At 36.3% G+C, this 21931-nt stretch overlaps 2 protein-coding genes across 2 annotated transcripts; both read right to left on the bottom strand.

The window, feature by feature from the left end:
* Positions 1-507: 507 nt before the first annotated feature.
* gipc2 (GIPC PDZ domain containing family, member 2) lies at positions 508-13464 on the bottom strand. The gene is made up of 6 exons (XM_065269740.2): positions 12838-13464; positions 3422-3607; positions 2704-2884; positions 2381-2499; positions 2224-2305; positions 508-1571 (listed from the first exon to the last, which is right to left on the bottom strand). Exons 1-6 carry the CDS (start codon positions 13108-13110, stop codon positions 1420-1422), a joined length of 993 nt encoding a protein of 330 aa, XP_065125812.1. The 5' UTR covers positions 13111-13464; the 3' UTR covers positions 508-1419.
* An 815-nt stretch (positions 13465-14279) lies between these two features.
* dnajb4 (DnaJ heat shock protein family (Hsp40) member B4) lies at positions 14280-20402 on the bottom strand. The gene is made up of 3 exons (XM_065269726.2): positions 19979-20402; positions 19007-19581; positions 14280-15139 (listed from the first exon to the last, which is right to left on the bottom strand). Exons 1-3 carry the CDS (start codon positions 20187-20189, stop codon positions 14906-14908), a joined length of 1020 nt encoding a protein of 339 aa, XP_065125798.1. The 5' UTR covers positions 20190-20402; the 3' UTR covers positions 14280-14905.
* Between the last annotated feature and the right edge of the window lie 1529 nt (positions 20403-21931).

Raw genomic sequence — 21931 nt, 5'->3', positions numbered from 1 at the left:
AGACACTCCCTTAACAGTAAACTCTGATTACAAATGAGATTATGTGAGTATCTGGCAAACACGAACGTGTCTTTTATCATAAACAATTCAGATGCATCTGCAGCAGGCACTTATTTTTACAAGACGACACATGAAGCACATAGGATCACTGGACGGGCAGAACACATATTGAAATTACAATGATGGGCTACATTCCTCTTGTGATGAACTTCACATTGTGTGCCCTCGAAAAAATACTCTTGGTTCAGGTTAAAACCCCTCGAACAGCACACCAATTATGCTTTATCATTAATATTTTTCCTATTAATTACATTAATGCGAACTCATGAATATTTTTACAAGAATAACAAACTGTACTTGTGTACCATATCAACATATACCGCATTTCTACATAATCTTTTTTACAAATTAAATATACTCTTGTTTGAATTATTACTGTAATTTATATTACAGTAACAGTCTAACGTTACGCTACTTCTACTAATAATAATCATAGCAATACAGGACTGGAATGGTAACAGTTTTATTTATCATAGTGAATGATCAGGTTTACAAAGTAATTTTCTTTTTCACCTGTTATTTGAGCACAACAGAAATTGTTCATAAAAATGAAATTGTCGACATAACAGTGGAGGCACACAAAAACGTACATCTATCAGACAAAATGTGATTGCAATTGAAGAGCTTAGATGCAAAACACACTTAATGAATCTGACACGTTTCTTTGTAATAAACTAAATGGATTTTGCCAACATAGCGGCTTTTATAAATGGCAGATTTAAAGCTAAAGTATTTGATTATGGTACGTGTTAAGAGCATGCGGTTATTATCATTCTCACATTTTTGACGTATGTGGCGTTTAGGGGCTTTTGCATCTGAGCTCCTCAATTACTTTGCAATATACTAAAACTAAACGGCATGGTTGGCAGTATTATTGTTGTTAAATGCTAATTGCCAAACTGTAAATGACGATGAGACATGATGGAAATCAGCTATTTAAGATGTTCCGTTTAAAGGTTTTCATGAACACAAAATAAATTAAAACATTCAAATATATCTAATGTATATCAAAATTCTATACAAAATTTTCTATATGCAAAGGAGTGTCTGAAACATCACCCTTTCCCTTGGCTTGTGTTAAATATGATATACTCCCAGCATCGTTTATAAATGCTACCCACACAAATTTGCTAAAATCTCCTGCTGATAGGCTAAACCTTGTGCCTAAATGCCTAAAGCTTTCTTTAAAAGGCTGTATGTAAAGAACAATACAGTGGTGCTATTTATTTATTTGTAAAAACATTCTTGTTGATCACATAATTCACATGTTCAGTATGCAACTAGCTATAAAATGCACGTTTCTGAACAGTCCCCCTTGTCATGAGCACATTTAATTGGGTGTGTGTGCATAGCGTCACTTTAAAGCCGTCCTTGTTTGGCATCACCAATAGCTCCCCAGACATCAAACACAAACTCATCAGGGAAGGCAAAGTCACCAAGGGCTTCATCCAGAGACATGGCAAACTCATCAGGGTTCTTCTTGTCTTTGCCCACCTCAACCATCGTTGCCGCTGTGAAGAGAAGAGAATGCATTTATTAAAGGGGCCATGTCACAAGAATATTTTTAAGATGTCAAATAAATCTTTGTTGTCCCCAGAGCACATATATGAAGTTTTAGCTCAAAATACCATATAAACAATTTATTATAGCATGTTAAAATTGCCACTTTGTAGATGTGTGCAAAAATGTGCCATTTTGGGTGTGTCCTTTAAAATGCAAATGAGCGGATGTAGTGCAAACACTGATCACAAAGATGGTGGTTTGTTGAAATTGAAACTCAATTGTGCTGTGAATTATTTTCTCTCGCTCTCTCTGCACTAAATGGCAGTGCTGTGGTTGGATAGTGCAGATTAAGGGGTGGTATTATTATAATAAGAGCTCCTTATGACATCATAAGGAGAGCCAAATTTCAACAACCTATTTTTTCATGTGCTTATAAAGAATGGTTTACTGGGTTGATCTTTTTCACAATTTCTATTACTGGGGACCCAATCATAGCACTTAAACATGGAAAAAGTCTGATTTTCATGCCATAGCCCCTTTAAAATCTAGTCTGTGTGTGCTAATGCAACCAGCCATTAGCTTGCAATTCAATTGCTTGGTCTAACCAATGCATAAAGATATTATAGCTTTATATAATCAGTGAGTGAATTTAAGTCTCACCCAATTCAAGGTCTCGAATGCCCATGTAACTTTCAAGAAGGTCATCAACTTTCTTCACTGCATTCTCTTCATACTCTGAGGGCTGTGGAGTTGGAAAAAAACATCAGATACACTTTAGTCAATGTTAAGAGACTCATCACTGAGAAAACGCCGTTACCATCTCCTCGACTGTTGCAGGACCCTTAGAGCGCAATCGTAAGGTTTCTCTGCCCGAGCCCATCTTGTTCTCTCCTGAGGATTTGGCTCCACCTCCCCTTGACCTTGGTTCAAGCATCTCTGCAGAGAAAGTCAAACCAACATGCATGATAACACTTCAAGGTCCACAATCACATGATCATTCGAAGAGGATGCCACAATTTACAGAAAGCTTGAAACATGACATATAATCATGTATATAGCCTTATAATAACAGTAACATACAGCATTCAAGACTAAGAACATGCTGGCAACAGCACTACTTCAAATAAGAATAAGACGAACCAAAGGCTTTCATGGGCTCCACTAGTTTGAGGGTGAAGGACTGATCTCTGGGCAGCTCCTTTAGCATTCGTGCCACCTCATAATGCCGCATACCCACGATGTTCTTTCCATTAATGCACTCGATGTGATCTCCTATACAGATCACCTTCACCCCATCCATCACGCTGCCCTCCTTAATCCGCTACCGGACAAAGAAAAAAAAACTGAGGTTGTTAAAACAGTTTAATGTAATATTTTTAAATGAGGAAATATAATATGATTCATACAGTATTCAAGGTTCAAAGTTTATTGATCACATGCCCAATGGAATGCCTGAAATCCATTTTATTTTCGCACGCTTGAACGCTGTAGCAAAATTAAATAAGATGCTGTATAATTGAATGTTGAGTATTCAAAAAACATACATTCAAAATGGGTCTGAAACACAATAGGAACTTATTTGCAAATACAAATCCAGTCTGAAAATGTAATCTTTCAAACACCAGGTGGCGCCCTTTAAAATCACACAAAAGGGTGAATGATTTTTTGTGCAGAGGAAACTTTGCATGGTGATAAAACACTCTCCAGGCACTAAATTTGTTTACTTTCAAAAAATATGCAAATGATTATCTGTACAAAGGCAGCACTAGTACAATCACAAGCTATGCATACTACACTAACAAAACTGACGACAGCACTAAAGGCGTATAAGCTCTAGAAAGCAGCTCTGTGATTTTACCTTTATAAAGGCATATCCTGCTCCATTGTCTGTGATGGTGAGCCCAAGGGCATCCTCGGACTTGTACACCTCCACCTCCTTCTTGATCCCTTTTATGTGAGCGAAGATGAAGTCTTCCAGTCCGATCTGACCTCCCAACAATTTTTCCATATCAATTTTGTGAGTGTTGAGTGTGCAAAATAGGATCTGCAAGTTAACAAACGTTTAAATTTAAGCAATAAATTAAAAACGAAAAAAGCAACGTTAAAAGCGTCCTTTATAAACAGCTTAAAAACTTTATATTTTCCAAACACATTTCCAGAGATGGTTAACTGCTAAACTTTATTTTTCCAAGATAATTAATAATAACATAATTTTTGAAGAAAATCAAACTGATATCACAAATTTCTGTGAGTCACGCATAATTTTGCTTAGTTTTGTGCGGCATTGTCATTTCCACCAATTTACGTGCCTGTGCCACGACTTTCTTTTCCGTGTCAGTTTCACGTATTGGTTACTCAACTGTTTTTCCTATTTGCTGTTTGCGTTGGGATGTCACTTTAAGTATACTATTTTTTTCATATGCTTTTTGAACCATTGTTGCCTGACGTTAGGGTTAGAGTTGGGTTTGGGTAAGGATGTCATTTTATGTAACAAAGTTGTTCTAACCCCAAATCCAAGCGACAATAGTAAGAAAATAGGAAAAACAGTTAAGTAACCAATACGTGAAACTGACACAGAAAAGAAAGTCGTGACACAGGCATGTAAAATGGTGGAAAAATGTGACAATGCCACGCAAAAGTGAGCAAAATAATGCGTGACTATTTCGCATATTTTGGGAGATCAGGCTGAAGAAAATAAACACAGCAGCCAGCAGGACTATTTAGACCATATAGACAAGCTAAATATAAAATTATAATAATAAATTAAAACTCTCTTAAATTATTTGAATGCAAGCAGGGATACTGTGATAGTTAAAAACTATACTAGCTTATCTAGTAGAATCTTAAATTTACAATTCATGAACCCTCACGGTTTATTCAAAATTCAAATAATGCTAAAATGAACCTAAAATGTCTCCAACTTAGACTTAAGGACTTTGTTTTGTATTTTGACAACACATTTGGCTCCATTTAAATCATTAGCATGTTACAAAAGTCGAGGTGAAGTGAGTGCCTGCATGGGGTGGTTTGTTTTTATAACCCTAGTGTAAAACAAAATGATCCCACAATAAAAGTCACATGATTTAGTTATGTACGCTACTGCTACATTTAGTCATATTATCTGATATCATTAAAATAAAACACTTAGAAGCGGTTTCCTGGACAGTTTACCCAGATTTAGTCCCAGATTAAATGCATGTTTGAGTGCCTTACATCTTGCATTGACATAACTTAACATATCAATGTCAATGTTTTGTCTCAAGATGCACCAGAATTGTTTTTTTGTAAGGTTAGCTTGTAAAAACTATTTAAATGTCCTAATAGAACTAAGGAGTATTCCTGGATTAAAGGTGGGGTGGATGATTTTTGAAAAACAATTTGGAAAAGGGAGTTGGGCCGAGTACCAAAACAAACTTGTAACCAATCAGCAGTAAGGTACATGTCTACTAACCAACATCGTTGCCTGGGTTGCGTATGTGTGGGGCGGGTCTATCAAAAGAAGGTCCAGATTCTATTGAGGTAGGGGCGTGTTTGTTTAGTGGATTTCAAATATCAACATTGGCTTTCAGAGATCATGCACCCCGCCTTTAATCTAAACCCTCTCTGGGAAACTGTCCCTTAGGCCCGCTTTCATTAGGCATTGGTTAAATTATAACATTTACAAGTAGCTTTAAAAAATGTGACTTAGGAAAAATATTATCAGTGTGGATCTGATCTATTTTAGGATATGTCAGTTGTTTTCAGTTAACATGCATTATAGGGGTTAAGACCATCACAGATCACCTGCAAGTGTGTGTACACGAATCATCCTCAGATCTCACCCTGCAAGCCCATTCTCCCATTAAGTTTTTTTTTTTATAGATCACAACCTTTGCATGGGAACTGGTGTACACACGTTTCCACTAGGGATGCTTAACGATTAATTGCGATTAATCGTTAGCAGAATAAAAGTTTTTGTTTACATCATATATGTGTGTGAACTGTGTATAATAAATTTGTATAAATAAATGTACACACATGCATGTATATGTTTTAGAAATGTTAACATGTGTATATACATTTGTATATTTATGTATAATTTATATTATATATAAATATAAATACTTAACATATACTTTTTTTTATATATATATATACACATATTTATTATACACAGTTTACACAGATATGTGATGTAAACAAAAACGTTTATTCTGCTAACGATTAATCGCGATTAATTGTTTAGCATCCCTAGTTTCCACCCCCGTTTTGTACGCACGCGTTATAAATGAGACCTCAGGTCTTGCTGCCTAAATAATATACAAAACAAACATAATGCAAAGCATGTACACTGCGTTATTTAAAGTGGTGTCCCTCATCATATTTTACAATATTGTCCATCTTTTAAGGGTTTAGTATGTTGTTTTGGTGACCTCCAAATACTCCAATTATTTATACAGCCGATTTTCAATGGTCACACACAGATAGCGTCACTCTGGTCAATCATTGAGCTAATAAAAAATATCAAATTAATATTTCCTGTCCATATATTTGCTCATGTGACAAGCAGCCAAGTACTGTACTAAGCAAGTTAATGTACATCCAGCCGGTGGTTATAATAAATCTTATAAGGGTGCTACAAGACCTCTCTGCTACCCCATATTAAACAAACAAATCTTTCAATAATGACTTTCTTCGGTGTAGAACATAAAATTTTTGTTTGTTTTTATGCAATTACAAAGAATGAAAACTGGAGCTGTGAAAAGCAAGGGTTGTTTACTTAGTTCTGAACCTTGACTTTGATTCAAATTAGCAATGGAGATGCATGAACGCATACGTTTAGATAGCAACCACATATTCTATATCTGTAGCTTAAGAAAGAAGTTTTGCCACTGTTTGTTTTTTTACTCATATAATTACTGTTGTCTATTGAACTGTTGCATAAAAGAATTATCACACAATTGCTGTTACGATCGTATATCAGCTCACTATGATTACCTGCGGCCTTGTGCTCATGGTTTAATCACAGTCGTGCTGATATACAGGCACAACGTAACACCACCATGACGTGATTTGTAAGTTATCTGTTTGCAGGTTTAAATCAGTGATGTGTTACAGACAGTTTATAATGTGACCGGGCCAATGAAAACTTTGTTACACCTAAACAAATAAACAATAGCTTCCCTATCATTTTCATACCGCCACCCACGGTATTATCAATCTCAGGACCCACCAAAATATTTTTATAGAAATATGCAGAAAAAATACATTTAGAAATACAAAAAGAAATGTATTCTCTTTTAAATCAAAATCAAATCAATATTTCTATTGTCATTTATTGTATGAATTAGGGATGCATAACGATTATTAATCTACAGCAAAATAAAAGTTTGTTTATATCATATATGTGTGTGAACCGTGTATAAAAATGATGTACGTATATAAATATGCACACATACATGAATAATTTTAAGAAAAAAAAATATTAAGTATGTATACAGATTATACGTTTTACATAAATATACAAAATGCTTATACATGCATGAGTGTGCATTTATCTATACCAGGTTATTATACACAGTTCACACACACACACACACACACGATGTAAACAAAAACGTTTATTCTACTATAGATAAATCGCGATTAATCATGATTAATCGTTATGCATCCAAGTTTAATTGCAATCCCAAAATACCTGATATCAAAACCACTGACATTAATTGCAATTATTAGGACAAAACTGTTTTTGTGTCATTCACCACAACAACCAAGTGACTTTGCGCAATCCATCCAGACCCACAGTTTAAAAAATCCCTGCACTCTAAAGGAACAAGCTGGAAAATACTAAAGCATTCCAGTCCATTATAATTTGACCTATTTTAAACAGATGACCACTGTACCTAATGAAGATTCTTACAACACAACTTCTAGGCAAAACAACCTTTGGACTCAATTTGATGAGTGAAAAGATTACTCCATATCAGCTCTTTATTACAACCTTTGATGGTGCAGAGACTCTAACAAAGATGACTTGTTTTCTCTCTCTCTCTTGTGCACTGCAGGCACTTTGGACACACATCAGCTGACAAGCACACAGGACCGTTTCCCTGGCTACCAGTGCATATCAAAAGGCCCGGGATTAAGAAGGAAGCTTACGGACAGGGGAAAGAGGGCTGCTAGCTGGACCGCTTCACTGTGCCCTGGCGGGTTGGGGGGGTGCGCTTTATCTGTGGGCTTGTGGGTGGATTCTCAGACACCCACTGTGCGTTACCAAGGTTGCGGCTGACATCATGCTTCCTCTTATACGCCACACAGTTTCTAAATCACAGGACGTCCTCGGCAGCTACACTGTACCATCCTACACCATATGAGATCAATTTTCAGAAACTGGCAAACAACTCACCTTCATTACGGGGCGCACGCACAGACCGAATGAGGCTTACAACAGACTGACCTTTCAAAATTACATTCTTGTCAATCCCGTAAGCTTTCTTTGCCTCAGCAATGTAAACAGATGTATCATTTCTAGGTGTACTGTAATCTACCGCTACACAAGTTTTTGGGTGATGGAGAGCTCAAGAGGGCTGTTTCTTTGGTAACCGGGTGCTATTTTGAGGCCTTGGCAAGGCACTCTGTTCTGTTCAGAATGAATAAACGTGTACAGAGCCTAAGATTAGTCATGCATTATTATCAGTAAGAACAAACCTGACCTGGCATATACTGCAAGCTGGGGTTTTGAAAGATTAACATAGTTAAATGGGGTGAAAATGCTGAAGCAGGCAGTTTTAACACCACACATACGTGTTAGTTAGTTTATAAAAAGGATCAAATGAATGGAGTCATCAAGTCATTCATTACAACCACTCACTTAAACAACAACTGGCTAGCTTAAATGTAACTGTTTAAATCGATTCACAACAACAAAACAAGGTTCATCAACATTCCTCAGAGTTAACCATTAACATTGAACTATAGTAAGGATTTAAGGCGGCATCGTGTTTATCCTGTGAATTAAATTAAATCACAGATTACAGAAATGAAAAATATGAATGAATTTTGTTTCATCAACTTCTCCGATGATGCATTCCTTCGCCGGTTTCTATGACCTTAACATGACACCAGTTTAAGTTTCTATGACCCGCCATGTTTCCTAAGAAGTAAAGGTGGTATAATTAAAGATGAAAGCTATCTTGCATTTAGCTGCTTAGACATGTTTTGTGGCAAGTACAAACTGAAGTCTAAAGTTACAACGTACGTAACCCTACAAACAAGTTTTAATCGAGGCGCGACTCATGTTGTGTTGGAACACATTCCATTCGGCTAACAAAAGCAGGTACATACTCGAAGGACACGTTTAATTATATTCCCATAATGACGCAGACTAGGAAAAGCTTCTGTTTACCATGTGGGTGACGAGTATTACAACATAACATGACAAAGCTGAATTGAATTGTGTAGGTCTATGGGTGATAATGGCCAATGAACTGCTTTACAAATGAGCAATGTACTCACTGAACAACTTATGAATGAAAAATTAACATGAAAGGGTCAGCACCTCCTCTAAAGTTTAATAACATAAACATGCACCCGAATCTTGCCGAAACAGACACGGGTATACTTCAATATTTTATATGTTCATATTAATACAGAAAAGAAATGAGCCCTCATTCTGCATAAAAAAATTCATTCATTACACTGTAAAAAAAGATTTGTTGGTTCAACTTAAAAAAGGAAGTTACTTGATTGCCTTAAAATTTTAAATCAATTCAACTTAAAGAGCACTTATTGTCCGATTCACGTTTTCAAATTTCCTTTGGTGTGTACGTGTGTGTATTAGTACGTTAATGATATGCAAAAGGTACAAACCCAAAAGTTAACGATGACGCGAGTTATCGTCTCCAACGTAAATCTCTTTTCTTGAACTACAACAAACACATGGTTTGTAGGCAACAGTTTTGGTGATGTAGAGAAGACCGACATTAACATAATTCCTCCCGATTTGGACTCACAGCCTGTAAATTAACTCCTGTTAGCAACCGAATCTTTCAAACATGGTAAGGAGCGTCACGTTTCCAGCTGACATCAGAGGTATTGAGGCCAATCATAACGTACAGACTAGCTGGCCAGTCAGGGACAAAGAGCTTTTCAAATCTGTGCATTTCAGGAAGAGAGTGAAATCTGGATCTACAAAAATGTATGGTATGTGGAGAATAATGTGTGTTTTAACCATAAACCACGTGAACACATTGTATAATACCAAATACACAAAATAACATCGTTTTAGCAATGAAATAGGTGCTCTTTAAAAATATTAGCCAAGTAAAAAAAAAGATACATTTTTGTCAACTAATATTTTACATTTGAATTAACTCAAACTTTTAAGGCAACCAGGTAACTTACTTTTATAAGTTGTTGAACCAACAAATCTTTTTTTAAAGTGTTGTTCTATCATCATAATTTTATTCAAATCAACTCAAAGGCATAAGAAACACTACCATGACGTATGAATACTGCACAATTATACATTATTTTTATGTTGTGGTCTTGGGAAGACATGGAGGATGCAAATGAAAATTTTATAAACTCTTAACTGGAATGTACGGTTTAGTCAGATTGTTGTTGGTTACACAGGATCTTCTCTATAGTGGATGATGTTATCTATAAACCATTACGGAAATCTAGGTTCAACATACTACATACGTCTTACTTGTAAACTGCAGCTGTCAACGCTGGGCATGTGAAAGCATTATGCTGACAATACACTAATAGAGAAATAATGTCTGCCAAATTAGATGTTGAAAACTGCTCATCTTTGATGCAAATCCTCCTGCATTTCAAAACTAAAAGCCTAACCATTGACCACTGATTTGAATTAAATAAACACGCGCTCAAATCACAATGTTTCCAGAATTGCTGCATGGGAACTAGTTGGATACAGACACACACTTTTCCAAGAAATTATTAATCCCCTATGCATTCACGTGTCTTCACTGAGGTTTAAAATTAAAATGTTGTTGTTTTACTAATAAAGACTTAATACTGAAGATTTGCTCTGGTCATATTATACTGGGCTTTTGTTATCCGAACTGACCTGACAATTATTTTCCATTTACCCAGCTCTAAATTGTTTAAAAAAGCTATTCTGTCCTGATGTTGTGTCTGTCCTATTGTAAAATACTAAAAAGGCCTGCATTGGAAGGTCATTTTGGCAATGTTATAAAATAAACTGATGATAATGTGTGTTCATGTAGTGATGCAAACCACAAGAAAAATACATACTGATAAAATGTTTAGCTTAATTGCACTGGAAGTTACTTTGGATAAAAGCGTCTGACAAATAAATGCAAAGTTATTAATTTACTTCTCTTTTGGAGAAGAGGGAAGTCGAATTTACTAGTCCTAACCTGCAACCATTCAAAGGCCCTTAAGCAAATTTCCAGTCTAGGATAGGCGGGCTACTCGTTTCGAGAATACTAGCCAGAAATTTGAGGAAGCAAATTTTCCTCGAAGGGAGCAAATACAGATATAGCAACTATACAGGTCACTACAGAGTCCCATAACTACAAAAGACGACATATTGTAAAATATGATCAATTATTAAATATATAGTAGAAAGCAGAAAATTAGCTTCTGCTTTATTCAGAACATAGAAAGCAAAACTTGCTGTTAAGCAGACAACAGCACCTGCATGCAAATGCTAAACAAATGACCCATTGGCTCCAAGAGGAAACCTTTATGTCACGTAGTCCAACATGCGCAACAGAGCTCAAGTGTCGTGGTAATAAACAGACTTTGACCAGGTAGATTTACAGATGAAGCATTCAACCTGTGCCTTTCTCACCTGTGCTAAACCAATTCAACTGCCTTACGATAATGGCTGGGAATACTCCAAGCTTCAAGTCAATTGACAAAGAGTCCTTTTGTCACATTAATATTGTATAGGACGACAGTGAATGTTTTAAGTGCAAATGTTAACATGCAGAGAGGCCACTTTAACCTGATCAGCACTAACTTACTAAGGTCCACTTAATGTAATTAAAGAAAACAAAATGACGGTTTAAATAAAGTCAATACATCGAATGTGCTAAGTATATGCAGTAATTTGAGTATGCCAAACACAATTTGAGTACAACAAACAATAATTTGCATATGATATCAAATAACCTCTTAATATCTAAAACACAATTACTTCTATAATCTTCACAGTTAAGGCATTGCCTTAAAGATCTTTAAAATACTATAGTAATAATATATATAAGAATCACTAGACAAAAGATACAATAGACTAACAAAACACTGCGCAGTGCGATCTGATGTGTGCCCTTCATCCCTGGGGTAACCATCAATTTATCATCACATGTTAGGGCTGTGCCCACTGTACAGGACGCATGGGACTTCCTCCGAGGGCCTCTACTCCTGCTACCATCCCAAGAGTCTACAGATCTGAACATGTTTAAATTATTACTAGGCAATTTACATTTAAGACATTAAAGCCATTATGGATTGAGTTACTGTAAACTTAATTGTCAAGTTCGGCTAGCACTCAAGTTTTGCTGATCTTTAAAAACTTGACACGTTATAGCCAGCGTGTCTGGCCAAACAGTCTGGTTACTAGTCTGACTGGTTTCAAGGAATACAGTATACCCCCATAGGCCCTTTTAGCACAGAAACTGTTTAGTTACTCAAAGCTGAGTGCAATGTAAGGGTCACAACAACAAAAAGTATAGGGACAATCATGCCCATGGGGAACACTGACACAGGGAGGCAGTTTTTTAAGTATTCAAATTAATGTTTATTTATTGATGTTTCTTAAAATAGTATGCTACATTAAGTGTAAGTGTACACATCAAAGCCTGAGTATTTTGTTACATGTTTGGATATAAATTTAGAATTGATGTAAGGGAATGGTAAATTTACCTTAAACACTGACTAAATGTTAAGTTTGTCAATTTCATGTCTATGACATTATTGCATATTTTCAAATGCAACCCAAACAAGGTGTCTCTACAGGGAAAAAAACACCTATGTTAGGTTACAACCAACAGAAATGATTTAAGATCCATAAAAATAAAAATCAGTTGTACGAAAATGTAAACGATCCCCTCAAGCGTTTTAAAAATTTGGAGATTTCAGTTCAGGTAGACGCACCTTATGCAAACACCACGCGCAGTGTTTTCCGACCATTGCTTTTATTTGCAACTTCGTTTGTGTATTTTTTTCCTACTCACTGGCAGCTAACACAAGTCGGCATGAATTATTAATCGAGATATAGAGATAAAAACTGAGATTTACCTCATCCGGAATTAAATTAAACGCTTCTGCTATTTTGCTGTACAGCTCTTTGACGTTCGTGAAACCCTCGATCCTGCCGGTTGGACTCCCGTGGGCGAGCTGCGTGTGAAACACCAGCTTCGGTCGCAGGTTGGCAGGTGGAGGTGGGAGTCCGCCACCGTTCACCGCCGACTTCGCGACTCCTCCACCCGAGTGTCCGCTGACCTCCTCATTTTCCACTAAATTCGAGCTTTCCTTCGACTTGTTTTTCTTTTTTCTGAGTCCCAACGGCATGCTTGCTCCTCCTGTAAATCCGAGGGGGGACTGAAGTACACGGTACGCGGACGGCTAGACCATTGGAAGAAGAAAATCCACCTGTTGAAAATGTTCTTGTAATTAAATCTTCACTCTTTTCGAAAGCTAACCGGACCTCTGATACTGTTATATTCAGGTGGGTTAGAAATGCCTGTGGCGACCTACTGTAAACTATCTTGCCGTTGGTGCGCAAACAATGAGTCAACTATAGCCAAGCGCGCGCGCGCTCCGGGAAGGAGTCGCCACAGAGCGCCATGACGTCATCCAGAAACTCATTTACCTGCCTCAGGTGTTTGATAATGTTTTTAAACCCAGATTGGTAAAAGCAGATGAACTTTAATATTCGCTTTACCAGAATACGCACACATATGACGTTTGATTGTACAGGATAAATATACTTTATCCTGGTTAGACGAATTAGTAAGATTGCATAACAGCTGGGCGTGTTCCGTTCCGTGTGCTTTTTACTTCACTTCACGGTTACACATAATGAAAATAGTCATGACTTTGTTTATTTTAGACTCTGCTGTTTACTTTTCTGGTTTATTAATCGCCATTATTTTAAGATTTAAGACCCCATCTTTGCTTCACTTTATTTTCAGGACAATAATTAACGATTATATTCGTTGTGAACATGATAAGCAAGCGTTTATTACTTTGGTACCTGCACGTTTTCGTCTGTCATATGCGACCGAACATGTGGCGTCCTCTGGCGGATATATCACGTATAAAATCTGGAGCAGTCAACTTTTAGGCTTTTGTACCTCAACATTTTTATTAATTTTATCATAATTTTTTAAAACCAGAAACCTACATCCAAACACAAGACACTAAGAGAATAAATAGTTAAAATATAAGGTAAAATAATTTAAATTATGCAAAAGAAAATAATATTCATTACTGACTGTTGTGTGCTATGAACCCACATCATAATGTAATAACTTCCTGGTTTCTGTCAAAGACAGTTAGCAATGTGATCACTCACATTTACAAAGATCTGACAGATATCAGACAAAAAATGCATTATTTAAGTTTGTTAAATGCTTTAGTGTTCATAGACTCCCTACCGTCATACATTTCATTGCAGTTATCTAATAATTATTTCATTTAAAACAAAAAAGTACAGGATCTGTCAGAACAGATTTGAGTTCACCTTGAAAATTTCATGTAATTTAATCTACATGAAAACAACCAAAAACAAAACTTATTTTAATCTATTGTCTGTGTATTACTGAAGAGGTACAAAGTTTCAACTGAACATGTTTAGTTAAAAGGCTACTGCACAATTCAACTAAAGCATTGAAACAAACGACAAACATTTACTTTCAGACAGTTAGACTGCACTTTACATAAGGCATGCAACATAATTTATATATACAGCAGTAAAATAAGTATTAAACAGGTCACCATTTTTTTCAGTAAACATATTTGTGAAGGTGCTATTGACATTAAATTTGTACACACATTTAAACATCATGATTACAAATAACTTAATTCATGGACATCTATGGTTTGATTTCTTTGCATGTGTGGATTGCATGTCAATAGCACTCTTAGAAATATTCTTACAAAAAAAATAAATGCTTATGTATTCAATACTAATTTTACCCACTGTATATAAATATATGTATTACACACATATGTATAAAGAACAAACAATTAGATAAAAATAGAAATTGCACATTCTCAAAATCTGATTTGTCATTATAGTCCACATATAAATGGGACTGAATTGTTCATATAGAAATGTCACTAAAGTCTGTTCAACCTGCCTTTATGAGGTCGGTAAGTGCCGTTTCAGGACGTCCTTGGCATTAGTTGGCAAACTGTCGGGAAAGTTTACGTCAAACTCCACAATGAGGTCTCCTCTCTGTTCGGGGTTCTTTGGGAAGGGCAGTCCTTGTCCAGCAATTATCTTCCTCATGCCAGGTTTGACAACATCGGTTATCTTCATATTGCACGTTTTACCATCTATCGTCGACACGGTGACTGAACATCCACATAATGACTACAATTAAAGGAATATAAAACAATTGTTAGCCATATAACAAACTAAATTTCACACAAATTTTCACATGAATGTTTCATTGATCATTACTGCTTGCTAAACCTTCAAGTTTATTGACAAAGTAAAGCATACAGTTTTATGCATGTCTGGAGTCTGACAGTAATTTTCAAACATAATCTGCATGCTTTTTAAGCTTTGGATTACCAGGTGAAAAGCTTTTAAATCCTTGCATATACATGCACTGTAATGTAGGCCTGCTCTACTTCAAGTCCCCATGAAATCAAAACTAACAATTCCTATTTTTAAATGGACTATTGCAGTGTTGTTTATTATAAACTATTTATCCTTGTGAGTCTTTTTTATTCATGTGCTCTCATAAACTTTAATCAAAATGTGAAAATAGTATTTTCCTCATTTGATTCGGAAATGAATCACAATATGCAAGTAAAGTCGATCACGACTTCCGTTTCACAGGGACTTTAAAGGTGCTGTGTGTAGATTTTAGCTGCACCTAGTAGTGAGATTTCCCTTTCAAAACACATAATGTGACTCTGGACCACAAAACCAGTCGTAAGTCGCACAGGTATATTTGTAGAAAAGGCCAAAAATACCTTGCATGGGTCCAAATGATACATTAGTAAATTATGTAAGGATCATGTTCCGTGAATATATTTTGTAAATTTCCTACTGTTACAGTTTTTCTCAATTGCTTTGGCTCAATTCTCAAATGAAAATTTTATTTTCCAAAACAATAAGATCAGATCTCTAAACAATTAGCTTATTGTTCACATCAGATTGGAATTTCTTATTGATTTGAGCAAATTGCAAATGCTTTGGCACATGTGTGCAAACAATAAGTACAATCGTCTGCAGTTTGCCCAACAACTAATTGCATATGGCTTGTTGATCAAAACTGATGAGTCAATTCTCACTTAAACTGTCAAACTCTTCACAACTTCTCAATCATTTGTCATCGTGTACGCCATCACATTCAAAACGATCCATTCACTTATCAAAAACTACTAAACATGCATGTACATTCCATAAATATCTGACATTGATATTGTTTGTAATGTCTGCTTCATTGGAGATTTTTTCCCTGGTGCATGGCAATGGAAAACATAAGATGTGATGTGGATGAAAATCTTCGGCCTGACCAACAAGAGCGACAGGATGTCCAACAAGAGCGACAGGATGTCCAACAAGAATAATTAGTTTATCATTGAGGTTATTTTGTAGTTATTTTCTATTATATTTTTTTTGTAACATAGGAAATATGAAATGTACAGCAATTGGACAAGCAAGATTTCAGTTTAAATGTAATACACATACAAAAATAAATGAAGTGAATAAATAGAAATGTTCATTTACTTTTTTCTATGTACTGTTGACTCTTCTCAATTATTACGATTTTTTTATGAAACCTTATTTTCTATGGTGGACTTTCATGGTGAAAAAACAACTAAACATTTTGACCAGTGTTGCTCACACGATGACAAAAATACTTTATATTTTGGTGCCCTTGGCCAAATTACTGACAAGATAACTAGGTTTTGAAGCATGAATTAAATGTTTTGGGTGTGTAACTTCATTTTGCAGACATGCAATTAAGTTCTGAAGTTCCAGCAAACAGTTGTGATATTTGCACTCACAGTTTAGAGAATAATAAGACTGTTGCGAAAAATGTGCCAAAGCAATTGAGAAAAACTGTAATATATCAAAATGTTTATTTTTTTCAGCAAAATCGCAAACAAAATTAGCCAGTAAACTTGTCCAAACTACTATTTCCCATTCGAGTCTGGTTTTTATGAAACTCATTCAGTCCAAAATGTCATTACAGCAATTAGTTATGTGTGTTGCTAAGTACTTCATTTGGACATTGAACTTTAAAAGTGATCTTCTCAATATTTACATTTTTTTGCAGCTTCAGATTCCAGATTTTCAAATAGTTGTATGTCAGCCAAATATGTCCTGTACCAACACCCCATACATCAATGGAAAGCTTATTATTTATCTAGCTTTTGGTTGAAGTATAAATCTCAATTTCAAAAAATTACCCTTAATACTGGTTTTGTTGCCCAGGTTTATAGAAGCGATGGTATTCGCCAGCGGACAAACGTCATCAATTTCATATTACTTTTTGCATATGCACCTTGTCTTACCAATCTTTATGACAGCACAGCATGAAATCTACACATTATGACAGCAACCTGTGCTATAATTTTAAATGACTATGCTGCTGATAATGTCTGCAAAACATAAATGAGCTTATAAGCACTAAGAGGTTTGATTAGTTAGACCTCTATGCAGTTACAGTTACACACACGGGACTTTCTGCCATATAAGTACATCTTGATGGGCCTGTAACAGTTTATGTGGGCGAGCTCCATTTCTGGCATATCACTACAGCTGATCCTGCTCATGTCCCTTCCTATCCAAACACCAAGTTACGTAAGTGTCAAGATCTTACACAAATAATGTAACACTTTTAGTTACTATGGAAATGCATGAGGCAGTAGATTGCATAAACCTGTACAAAATAGTTTTTCCCTCGGATGGACAAATAAATAGAATAAATAGAAATACAGATGGACAGACAGATAGATTGAGATGGATGGATAAATGGATGGATGGACAAACAAACAGATTACATGGACAGACAGACTGATAGATTAATGGTTAGATGAACAAATAGATTGATTGATGGATTGATGGATGAATTGGATAGATAAACAAATGAATACAATAAATGGAAATACATATAGACAGATGGACAGATAGAGATGGATGCATGGATGGACGGATGGAAAAACTGATGACATGGACAGACAGACTGATAGATTAATGGTTAGATAAACAAATAGATAGATGGATGGATGGATGGATGGATGAATTGGATAGATGGACAAATGAATACAATAAATAGAAATACATATAGACAGATAGAGATGGATGGATGGATGGATGGATGGATGGATGGATGGATGGAAAAACAGATTACATGGACAGACAGACTCATAGATTAATAGTTAGATGAACAGATAGATGGATGGACAAATGAATAGAATAAATAGAAATACAGACAGACAGACAGACAGACAGACAGACAGAAAGAGATGAATGAATACAATAAATAGAAATACATATAGACAGATGGACAGATAGAGATGGATGGATGGATGGATTGATGGATGGACAAACAGATTACATGGACAGAGAGACTGATAGATTAATGGTTAGATGAACAAACAGTTAGATGGATGGATGGATGAATTGGATAGATGGACAAATGAATACAATACATAGAAATACATATAGACAGATGGACAGATAGAGATGGATGGAAAACAGATTACATGGACAGACAGACTGATAGATTAATAGTTAGATGAAAAGATGGATGGATGGATGGATGGATGGACAAATGAACAGAATAAATAGAAATACAGACAGACAGACAGAAAATTAGACAGACAGACCCATCAGAAAGAGATGGATGGATGGACAAACAGATTACATGGACAGACAGACTGATAGATTAATGGTTAGATGAATAGATAGAAGGATATATGAATGGATGAACAGAATACAAGAACAGACAAATGAATGGATGGATAGATTAGAAAGAGTCATTGTTAGATGGACGGATAAACAAATTACATGGACAAACAGATTGATAGATTAATGGTTAGATGGACAAATAGATAGATAGATGGATGGATGGATGGATGGATGGATGGATGAACAAACAGAATACATTAACAGACGAACGAATGGATGGATGGATGAGTTAAAAAGAGTAATTGTTAGATGAACGACTAGATGGATGGATGGATGGATGGATGGATGGATGGATGGAGCTCTTACCTGACGCAAACTGACCCGAACCGGGTACACTATATCAGACCCTTCTCGTCGGAAATGGGCGTGAGGTTTGTCCTTAATGACAAACACAATATCTGCGGGAATGGTGTTGGGCGATTCGTCGCCTTCTCGTGGAAACGTGATTTTGGTTCCTTCTTTCCATCCACGCTTGATCTCAATGGTGAGGATTTTGTCCTCTGTTCTCAAGGTCCGACCGTCCGGATTCAAGCGCTTGCGTGAGATTTTCATGCGCTTGGTGCTACCGTGAAAAACCTCCTCTAAAGACACCCGGAGCTCGTGGTGGATAGCAGGGTCTTGTTTTCTGCGCGGCGGGCCTCCCGGTCCAACGTGCCTTTCGCGCGGAAATCCGTTAATATTAAAGCTCGTGAACGAACCAAATGGGTCACTGCCGTCCACCTCCATATCATCGTCTTGTCCATTGACTTTCCTGCTAAACAATTTTTCGAAAGGATTGGCGCCACCGAAAAACGTGGCAAACGTCGCGTGAGGATCCCCGTGGAAGGTGTAGGTGAAGTTACCCCCTGGTCCGTCCGACGCCCCTCCACCTCCTTTAAGACCTTATAAAAACATATTGAAGAGAAAATAGATATGCATATATGGAATAAAGCTTCCAAAGAGATAGGCCCCAGCCCCAAATGCTTACTGTATGCGAGCCTGTTCCCCATTAAATAAACACATCACATAATTACCCAGATATTTATATAACACCATGACATTTAAGCCAAGACATCCAAACAAGACGATACAGTAACATATACAGAATAACGCCTTGGTTGAGCTTTAGCACAAGACAGTAAAACCTATAACTTATGCTAGCGTTATCCTCAACTAACGTTCCGTTATATTCTGTGATTTCATGTCACACTCTGCATTTCGTGATCTGACATGTTAAAGAGAGCAGCATTAAGCATTTAAAATAAAATCCCATTCACTGTTTGATATAAAATCATATACCTTCTTCGCCGTATTGATCATATATTTCTCGTTTCTTTGGATCGCTAAGAACTTCGTAAGCCTCCGCGACCTCCTTGAATTTCTCCTCCGCATTAGCCGCTTTGTTTTTGTCAGGGTGCCATTTCAAAGCCTGTTTTCTGTATGCCTTTTTAACATCGTCGTCCGATGCCCCTTTAGCAATTCCCAAAATTTTGTAGTAATCTTTACCCATTTTCTCCTATACAGACCGTTAAGATGGTGCGCTGACTGTGGCGAGTGTCAGATCCTGTGTGATGCAGATGGCTGCTGGTCCTGTGATGTTTGTTTGGAGGCGGTTACTCAAAACTAAAGATCGCGTTATTTTATCCATTTTAAATAGCCATTGCTCCCTCCCTTATACTAGTGTAGCTCACCGGAATAAGAGGGCACTTTCTAGAAAGATCTATCTGTTCGTCTGTCTGTATATCTATCTGTCTGTCTGTCTGTCTGACTGTATGTTTGTGTGCATGTCGGTCTTTCCAGAAAATATTTCAATTTTCAGTGCAATTTTATTTAGCCAAACCAGATATGTATCTTTCTACACTGATCAGCCATTACATTATGACCATATGCCTTATATTGTGCCCCTTTTTGCCACCAAAACAGCCCGACCCGGCAAGGCATGGACTCCACTAGACCTTTCAATCAGAACCAGCATTCATTTTTCAGCAATTTGAGCTACAGAAGCTCGTCTGTTGGATTAGACCAGAAGGGCCAGCCTTCGCTCCCCACGTGCATCAGTGAGCCTTAGCTGTCCATGACCCTGTAGTGGGTTCACCACTTTTCCTTCCTTGGACCACTTTTGATACTGACCACTGCAGACCAGGAAAACCCCACAGGACCAGCAGTTTTGGAAATGCCCTGACTCAGTCATCTAGCCATCACAATTTGGCCCTTGTCAAAGTGGCTCAGATCCTTACGCTTGCCCATTTTTCCTGCTAACACATCAACTACACTTGTCCTCAAAGTTGATGTGTTAGAAGCAGGAAAAATCATATAACATTTAATCTCAAAATTACATTTTCAGTACAGCTTTGATTAATATTAACATGGCATCCATTCAACATTCAAATTTAATCTTTATCAGTAGTTTTTTTGTTCATTCTTATTGTTTAGATTAAAGTGGGAGCATTATGTAGATTACAGTTTTTCTCAGACGCTTTTGAGCATTTCTCACATCAGGAATGTATTTTTTATCAAAATACATTTCTGTTGAATAGTCTTATACCTCAAAACATTTAGAAATTAGATCATCGCATAAGTCATGACATGCAGAATGGACAACCTTTTTGAAATAATCTGTTTTTCAATTTTGTTTTTATTTTGTAAATGTGAACTGAATTGATGAATTGCTGAATGGGAATGATCATTTTGATTATTTGCTACGTTGCGAGGAATGATATCTGATGTGATGTGGATGAAAATCTGGTACATCAGGATGTCCATCGGGAGAAAATTTTGAGTTGAGGTTTGAATTTTTTTACATTATAACCTTCCTATTCACAAATATATTTGTTCTGTAAAACATGATTTATTTGTACCAAAGTGTAACTTTTTACAGAAAAAGTAAAGGTGTGAATGTGAATTCTGTCCAATCTCTTGCAATCAATATTTTACATACACTAATGAATAACTTCACATCAGAAAATTCTTAATTTTGTTGTTTGTGAATAATGACATAGGACATAGCATTTCGATGGGACTGACATGTTTATTGACATAAATATTGACTTTTGAGAGATGAACTACTAGGATTTTGAACAAGTTGCACACTTTTGCAGGAAATTCATAATGTTTGTACAAATTTTTTTTTAAATGCACTTATTATCTTATGAATTGCTTCAAAACTGAGTAAAACTGGAATGTCACATCAGGGCTATTGCTGATGTATCAATGTCAGAAAGCCAAACAATATGTGACCCTGTATCCATGTTA

Source organism: Paramisgurnus dabryanus, chromosome 6 (assembly GCF_030506205.2).
Source record: "Paramisgurnus dabryanus chromosome 6, PD_genome_1.1, whole genome shotgun sequence".
Lineage (NCBI taxonomy): Eukaryota > Metazoa > Chordata > Actinopteri > Cypriniformes > Cobitidae > Paramisgurnus > Paramisgurnus dabryanus.
This window is presented reverse-complemented; position numbering and strand designations above follow the sequence as displayed.

Bases quoted from the DNA above. Each gene is read 5' to 3' on its own strand.
- dnajb4 (XM_065269726.2), bottom strand. From the start codon at position 20,189: ATGGGTAAAGATTACTACAAAATTTTGGGAATTGCTAAAGGGGCATCG. The intron at 19,582-19,978 runs GTATATGATTTT...TGTTTTTATAAG, and splicing joins TGATCAATACGGCGAAGAAG to GTCTTAAAGGAGGTGGAGGG. The intron at 15,140-19,006 runs GTAAGAGCTCCA...CTTTAATTGTAG, and splicing joins TTCGGGTCAGTTTGCGTCAG to TCATTATGTGGATGTTCAGT.
- gipc2 (XM_065269740.2), bottom strand. From the start codon at position 13,110: ATGCCGTTGGGACTCAGAAAAAAGAAAAACAAGTCGAAGGAAAGCTCG. The intron at 3,608-12,837 runs GTAAATCTCAGT...GTTAACTTGCAG, and splicing joins TTAATTTAATTCCGGATGAG to ATCCTATTTTGCACACTCAA. The intron at 2,500-2,703 runs GTTCGTCTTATT...CTTTCTCTGCAG, and splicing joins GGAGCCCATGAAAGCCTTTG to AGATGCTTGAACCAAGGTCA.